Consider the following 8,643-nt stretch of genomic DNA (forward strand, 5'->3'; position numbering starts at 1 on the left):
CCCCGCCCCCCCCCTTTTTTTTGTCTTTTTTTGTGACCGGCAACGGATCGCAACCCTCAGTGTCGCGCCCGTACCGGACCGGGACCGGCAACGGGATCGCAACCCTCGGTGTTGCACCCGCACCTCACTCAGCCAGTGAGCGGCTGGTCTGTATGTGGGATCCGAACCCTCGGCGGGAGCGCCACCACGCTCCCAAGCGGCGCACTGTAGCAGTGCGCCACCGGGCGGCCCCACTAAAGTTATTTTCTAAAACTTGAGCATTGTGGAAAGATTATCAACCAAAGGAATAAATAAATGAAAAAGCATTGATTAAAATAATTTTATATAGGAATAGTCTCTAGATTCATTCATCAATTGATTTTGACTGTAATTTGCCCAGCATTTTCAATGCCTTCACAATTGAGTGCAGAAGGTAGGCAGTTAACAGGTAACAGTTCAAAGGGATAAGTATAAAAAGGAAAACATAGGATGTGATACTGGGGGAGCCCATAGCAAGGACACTTGGGGAAATTCAGAGAAAGGTTCTTAGAGAAATTGCCATGAAGTTTAAGTCCTGAAGGATGGGAGAGGAGTTAGTCAAAAACTGAATGAAGTGTGAGGGTTATGGGATGGTGAGAGGTGACACGGGAGAGGTTAGGACAGATCAGTTTAGGCAGAACTTGTTAAGGAGCTTGGACTTTATCATAAAAAGCCATGGAAAGCTAATATATCAAATATGGGTCCTCTTGATACACCAATGTTAGCCGTAAAAATATCATGAGGGTCTCATTGTATGGTCATGTGGCTTGCCTTACCTATAAATGTCTAAACCGTGTTATTTCATCCCATCTACTAAAACACAGCTTCCTTTTCCGCAATAACTGGATTCTTATCCATTCAGTCATTCATTTGACAGATTTTCATAGACTACGTGCTTTGTACCCATCTTCTTGTTGACTGTTCCTTACCACTGAGCATCTTTCTCACAGTCTGCACTGAACTCATCCCTAGTCTCCCGCAAAGAAAAATATTTTTTGCAGCTTTAACATTTAACTAAAACTAGAACCAGAGAGCACATTGATTGATTAACTGATTGACTGAGCGACTTTACTATCTCAGAAAATTTGACAGAATTTAGAAAGTTAAAAAAATAGATGTATAAAAATGCCTCAATCAAGTTGTATTTAACTATAGAATACTCAATGTAGTTGAATTGCCTTCAGTTTGAGCACTCGGTTTTACTCTGTGTGAACACTGTGGCAGGCTTTATGGAAGACAATAAGAAGGATAATCATCATTTCTATGGAGTTTACAATCTACATGGCACATTTACAGTTAACTGTCGTACAAGACAGCATATGATAGGTTCGTCCCCAGTTAGAGGTAGAGGCAAAAGGATCACTTTCACCTGGGATGATGAGGGAAGGCTTTGTGGAGAAAATATTCTGAGGTAGACATGACTTTTGATAACTAAATCTCAGAGGTAGGGGCCTGGGCTTTCTGCATGGAAAGTGCCTGGGTAGTTTGGGGAATAACTGGTCTTTAAATTTTGTGCCAGGAGTTACGAACTTAAATGCCTACCAGGGTCAGTCTAAAGGCACGCATATTTAAATTGTTTGAATACTTCTATAGATTCAATCTAAAAACATTTATATAAGAACTCCTGTTTTCCAGCATTCTCATTGTATTACATGTGAAAGTGACCCCTTCAAGTTGTGTAATATGGCCCTGCATTGATAGAATATCGGTTTGCAACCCCCGGTTTACATGTGTTGAGGGACAGTGCTAGAGAATAGATTGTGGAAGACTTAGAATGTGAGCCTAAGACTTTTTAAAATTTTAAACCTATGGCTCTATCAAAAGGATTTTTAGCTTGATAGTTAAATTATTGAATATAATAAGCTTTGGAATTTAATGTGCTTTCATGCTGAAGTTTAACCTAACTACTCTTTTGAATCCATAATGTAAACTGGAGATCATTTTAAAAGCTATAATTTTTTCTGGAAAATTTATTATGACCTTTGAACAAAAACAGTTAAGTTCTGACTGTTATATCCTGGTCTAAAATAATTTCTTGATCTGGTTTTCTGCTTCCTTAGTATTTAAATATTGTATTAGAGTTCATTTCATAAAGCCGAAATGATGTTTGACTTCTTAAATCTGTACCGTAATATTTACAAATTATCTTTTTTTTTTTTTGTCTTTTTCCGTGTCCGGCAACGGATCGCAACCCTCAGTGTTGCCCCCGCGCCTCGCTCAGCCAGTGAGCGGGAACTGGTCTGTATGTGGGATCCGAACCCTCGGGCGGGAGCGCCGCCGCGCTTCCCAAGCGGCGCACTATCCAGTGCGCCACCGGGCCGGCCCCAAATTGTCTTTTAAAATAGGCTTTTTATCCTTTCAGTGGGACATTTTTTAGGTGAGTCAGGAATTTTAGTCATTATACCACAGATGAAGTGTCTAAGGTTTAACAGTTTTAGGAGCACAAATACTATATTCAGTAACCATCCTCTGGCAGAATTCACTGAATTTTTAGCGCTGTGTGTCTAAACGCACAGTCTTCCTCTGTTGTACAAATCAATTATAGTTCAAAGTTTGTTCTTGAAATAGTCATTATTTTCTTACTTCCCACCAGTCCTAATGCTATACAGACTCTTTTATAAGAATATAATAATTTACTTACGCTTTAATATCATAGTCATTAGGATAACAGCTCTTAGAAAGATGGTTGGCAAGGATGTTTTGTCTTTAGAGTTTAGAAAATTTAATAGTAGGTTAGAAGAATATTCTTTTTTTTTTTTTTGTCTTTTTCCGTGTCCGGCAACAGATCGCAACCCTCAGTGTTGCCCCCGTACCGGACCGGGGACCGGCAACGGGATCGCAACCCTCGGTGTTGCTCCCGCGCCTCGCTCAGCCAGTGAGCGGGAACCGGTCTGTATGTGGGATCCGAACCCTCAGGCGGGAGCGCCGCCGCGCTTCCCAAGCGGCGCACTATCCAGTGCGCCACCGGGCTGGCCCAGAAGAATATTCTTAATACCAGATTCTAGACCCATTATTTCCTTCTTAAGCATGGTTATGTGTAATTACGAATGTTCCAGACTTGACTTGATGTTTATGAATTTCATGTTTTTAATAAGGTGAACCTGGCATATTGACTTGAGAAGAAATACCAATAAGAATATTAATTTAGTTCACCACTTAAATACAAGTCGGCTTCCAGTAGTAATAATTTACTTAATATTGTACAGTGCTGATGTTTATAGAAGGTAGTTAAACTAGATTTTCAGATTCAGTGAAGAAATTTAAAAAGAAACCAAAAAGGTGGCTAGTATTTACATCTTTCTAAAACTGCTAGATCACGTCTCATAGATTCCAAAGTATTGGGGAGAGAAGTATAAAGCAAAGTTTCATGGTACTTTATAAGGTATTTGAATTTGGTTTTTGATATAGGATAATTATCTTTATTAGTAATTTTTTTATCAAAAGGATAGTGTCATAACTTAATATGCTGTGTACAAATATACTAACATAAATTAAGATTTTTAAAGAAAAGCACAATAAATACTCCAGTTTTCAGTCTTTAAAATAATATTCACAATTTGATCAATAAGATGCCTACTCCTATATACAGAGGTCTTAACAGACACATTTTTCATACTTAATTCAACCTATTTTCATCTTAATTTCATCTTACTTATGCCGATAGTGCATATATTCTTTCTGATCAAAGTTGCGTTTTCTTTATAAGCAGCAGTTATGTTATTAGTTACAAATATTAGATCAAATTTTGGAACTATATCATCATCTACATTTGTTTTATATTTGGTTTTCAACAAAAGATGAAATAAACATTAAAGGGTTTATGCATGTATTAATAACTATTAAGTCAGTTATTTTTTAAATACACATCTCTCGTATAATATGAATTAATTAGCACTCTTGCCTCAGTATTTAGTTCTCAGTTTATGCCTTCGTTGTTTTTTTTCTTCTTGTGTAGCTTTGAAAAGAGGTACTGTTTATGGTATCATTAACAAAAATGTGATAGGTTTTTAAAATATGAAAAATAAAGTGTTTATGTTTTGATTTATAGAATATTATTTAAAGACAAAGATCGGAATTGGGACGAAATAGAAAGCAAGTTAAGAGCTGAAAGTGAAGTCCCTATTGTGAAAACCTCAAGCATGGTAGGATAATTTTTCTTGAAAATTAAAACATTTTAATAGCAGAGTTTTATTTTAAGGGAAAGATACTTATTTTTAGCCATTTGTTTATTTATTGGTAGGAAATTTTATTCTGTCAGCTAACCATGAGACGGGTTTAAAATGTTGTTTTGAAGTTGAAGAGGTGTGAAGAAGGAACTTTTTGTGTTTCTTACTATTACGCAGTTTTGTTCTTATAATAATTATTCATTAGAAATAATGCAATTTCAAAATAAGAACTAAACTTAAATATCAAGTTAACATGAGATGTTTCCGTTTACTTACATAATACAATACTTGTCTCCTTTTTTAAAGAATTTATACAGATTTTCATTGCTCAGAGTGTGATTCTAACATTGAGGTTGCAGTTTATATATTTTCCAAAGAAAATCCTTAGGCGCTTTTACAAATTTGTTGCAAGGTTGATCAAGTACAAATTTTTCAAAATCTTTACTTACACAGTAGTAAATTTCCTTGAATTTTTTTATCTTCCACTATCATTATCTCACTGAAAAAAAAATTCTGTTTCATTATTAAAGATTTGAAATTTGAATCCTGTTTACTAAATATCATAATTGTTTCATGTCTTGTTGCTACTAATGTAGTAACATGTGGATAATGTTGTGTTCCAGATAAAATGACGGTGAGATTCATTGCTTGTCAAATGAGAATGTTTTAGTTAAAGTAAGCTAATTTTTGTTATTGCTTTCCCTGTAGGAGATTTCTTCTATTTTACAGGAGCTGAAAAGAGTTGAAAAGCAGCTACAAGGTAAATGTACTATGAATTAGGTATAAAGAGCTAACAATTTAGGGCAAGTGCATTTTAAGTGGTATTTTAAAATGTCCTTATTATTGGGACATGATAATTAAATGTAATGCCATGTATAAAAATACGGAGTTCTACATATCCAAATTACTCATAAAAAGGAAGTTTTAAAACTCAATACAAAAATATTAAAAATATAATGAAGTTAAATCTTGGCCATATTTTAGTGCTTAGATTTGACAATAGGCTGGATGTTATAAATTAGTCACACTATTATATATATTATGTATAAATAATAATATATAAAATATTTATAATAATATATTAAATTGTGTGTATATAATTGAAAATGCTTATTGGTAATTAGCATTATTTATTTGATTTGATAATTCTTAAATTATTTTGGTGGTATAACCTCTAGTAGATTTATATTCTAATACAAATAATAGTTCAAGGAATGAGTGCACACTGGCCACAGGGACTGAAAAGTGGAGGAGAGAAGAAAATGAAAGTGACTGTCTCCTCAATTTTGACAGGGACATTGTTTTGATTCATGTCAGACCTAGATCACTTTTTAATGCCAGTGTATGTCTTGACCTAGAAGTCCCCAGTGTTGTAACAAGCAGGTTCCAGAGTCAACTGCTAATTCTACTCAGTCTTTTTTTGACTGAATAATTATATTCCTAATATGTGGGTTCTACCTTAGTGATTCTTAACCTTTATTCAGCCCCAACACACCGAAGGGTTGTGATACACCCCCAGGAGTAAAAGTGGCTTGCTAACACAGCGATTGTTATCTGGTAGAATGGTGGGTACTTTTTAAAGGGCCTCCTAAGTGATTGTTATATTTGTGGTACTTCCTTCTCCCGGCTCTCTTCTCTGCCCAATGCCGAGTTGAGAATCCTGCCTGAGAACTTCCTGTGGCTACCCAAAGATCTTTTGGATTAAAAGCACATCTTATTATGGGCCCTGTCATGGAGGTGGCAAGTTCTGTTTGGCTTGCTGGGGCTGCCCTGGGATATTAGCATCTAGGCTGTGAGGGGACCCTTGTGACTCAGTAGTACATAAAGCTGATATCCTAGCACTCTCACGAGGGTGAACACCAGCATGCTGTGGTACCATTCAAAGTATGCTGACAGGTTACTCTGAACCTCCTCTTAGCAACTAAACCTCAATTCTCTGAGTGATCAGTAGAGCTAGGAGTGTTTATATTTTTGCTGTCCTCTCACAATAATCAAAACAGATTTCAAAAAGATCTTTCTTGAATTCCAGATCTCCAAATACCAGTCTTATAACAGTCTCAGAAATACCCATAAGGGGATTTCATCAAGGGACCCAGAGAAAGCATTCAGGTCTATATAATTCACAATATAGATCATCCACAGAATTATTAAAAGTGGGCACTTAAATACAGTATTAGAAGGATTAGGCACATTGAAGATCACATGCACTCCGATAGTTGAAATATTATGTAAATCATAAACAATGTTAATATTCTTATTTGAGTGCATCTAGAATTATATACTTTTCCCCTAACTCCTTTTTTTTTTTTCCTTCAGCAATCAATGCTATGATTGATCCAGATGGAACTTTGGAGGCTCTAAACAACATGGGATTTCCCAGTGCTATGTTGCCATCTCCACCCAAACAGAAGTCCAGTCCTGTGAATAACCACAGCAGCCCGGGTCAGACACCGACACTCGGCCAACCAGAAGCTAGGGTTCTTCATCCTGCTGTTATCTCGGTCTCAGCTGAATTTGAGAATGCCGAATCTGAGGCTGATTTCAGTATCCATTTCAATAGGTTCAACCCTGATGGGGAAGAGGAAGATGTTACAGTACATGAATGACTTTCTCTTGATTGTTAAAAAATAATTACCTGTGGAATGACTAGGAATATTAGAAGCAGCATAGTGTTGACTTATCCAAAACAAGACAGCTTGGTCAACTACAATCTTGTTATCCCTGTCTTCTTAATTTTATTTATTTATTTTCCTACCTATAATGAAGTGTCATATCAGTTATTTCAGACCATTTAGATAACCACTTGAAGCACACATAGGAAAAAGCAGATTGTGGCAGTTTCACCTTTTGTGGTTTTATGATTTTCAAATTGAATTATATCACTGTATCTTTTCCCTTCATAGATCTTTGTTTTTTTTTTAAGCCATGCTGTGACCTACAAGCAAACTAAATACCCAACATTTCTGAATCCCCATGTCTCCTGTGCCAAGCTGCTCCCTGAAATGGACTTCTTCATCTGTACAGATTTGTTAAACCATTCTATTTGCTTCTTAATAATAGGATTTATATTAGTATTCGTTACCATTGGTTACGATGACATATTACTCTCCACAGTAAAGCAGACCTTTCAAAACAGTTATTCTGTGTCCTAAAATTTTCCAGCATAGATGTGATTTATATAACTTTGTTGGTACACAAATTGTCTTGGGGTTTATGGAGATTAATTATTATGTTTGCACTAAGATTTGCTGGGAGTGGTAGGTGGACTTATCTGTATATCAATAAGGACTAACTGTCTTTTTTGTACATAGGAGATTGATAATACTGTATTTGTTTTAACCCCACGGTGTTTTACTCCACTTTCAAAAAGATCCATTTGGCACTTTCTTTCAAATTTTTTTTTAAGGAAAATAAGATTTTGTCTCTCATTTTAGGTGAAACGATAACTAGAAAGATTAAACTAGACAGATAGTTTATGTGGAGTATATTTTTAAAACTAAGAACATGTATATTGGTCCTGTGTTACCAAGTTTATATGTGACAGTTGAAAAAAATTTCCCTTGAAATGATCATGAGGTTAAAATTTTCTTCATTAGGAGAGTTGGAGAACCAGTAGTCATAAGATTAGTTGATAGTTTCACTCCCAAGCATTGAATTGCTTTTGTATGTTTCCCTGTAGGACTCAGTAGTAAACCCTGTCTCAGTCTGACACATTTATAAGGACCCTGAAAGAGGTTGACGACAAAGGCTTTAGTCCTATGCTACTAAACAGGCAGCCTGTTAAAAATATCTTCTATAAACTTGTTTTTTCTCTTTCCAGTAAGTTCACATTTGGATAAGTTTAAAAAGAAAATAATTATCTTTGTGTTTCCAGAACACTATAATTTGGGTGAATCTTAATTCGGTTAAATATTATTAGCAGACCTGGATTTTCCCCTTGACCCCATCAGTCTATAAAGCTTAAACTGCAACTTTTGCAACTTTTCAGCAATAATCCTATGCTACATTTGTTTTAAGAAACAAGGTAATTCGGTACACTTCAAAACTTTGTAGATGGGCCGGCCCGTGGCTCACTCGGTAGAGTGCGGTGCTGATAACACCAAGGCCGTGGGTCATCAGTCTATAAAGCTTAAACTGCAACTTTTGCAACTTTTCAGCAATAATCCTATGCTACATTTGTTTTAAGAAACAAGGTAATTCGGTACACTTCAAAACTTTGTAGAGATGTAAAAACACAAGTCTGTTGTATAATGGTTCTCATATTTTTCTTTAAATTCAAAAAATCCAGTAAACGAACTATTCTTCTTATAAAGCTAAAGTCCCCATTCTGCCTAGTAAAGGAAGACTGAAAAAAGGTTTTAAAAAACATGAATGGAAAAACACTTTGAAGGAGTAAGTGAGACATGAAAACAGGGTCAGTCCATTTGAAGAAACAGTTGGACAAAATAATCACCATTGT

At 35.8% G+C, this 8,643-nt stretch overlaps 1 protein-coding gene across 1 annotated transcript in view; it reads left to right on the plus strand.

The window, feature by feature from the left end:
- The window catches only part of CEP170 (centrosomal protein 170kDa), a 103,210-nt gene extending 94,979 nt beyond the window's left edge, over positions 1-8,231 (plus strand). Inside the window, exons 16-18 of the mRNA XM_008590953.1 lie at positions 4,067-4,160; positions 4,893-4,944; positions 6,501-8,231. Of these exons, the coding sequence (XP_008589175.1) occupies positions 4,067-4,160; positions 4,893-4,944; positions 6,501-6,790 (436 nt within the window). The 3' untranslated portion in view covers positions 6,791-8,231. The remainder of the gene's footprint in view (positions 1-4,066; positions 4,161-4,892; positions 4,945-6,500) is intronic.
- The last annotated feature ends 412 nt before the right edge of the window (positions 8,232-8,643 follow it).

Source organism: Galeopterus variegatus, unplaced genomic scaffold, assembly GCF_000696425.1.
Source record: "Galeopterus variegatus unplaced genomic scaffold, G_variegatus-3.0.2 Scaffold6496, whole genome shotgun sequence".
In the NCBI taxonomy this organism is placed as follows: domain Eukaryota; kingdom Metazoa; phylum Chordata; class Mammalia; order Dermoptera; family Cynocephalidae; genus Galeopterus; species Galeopterus variegatus.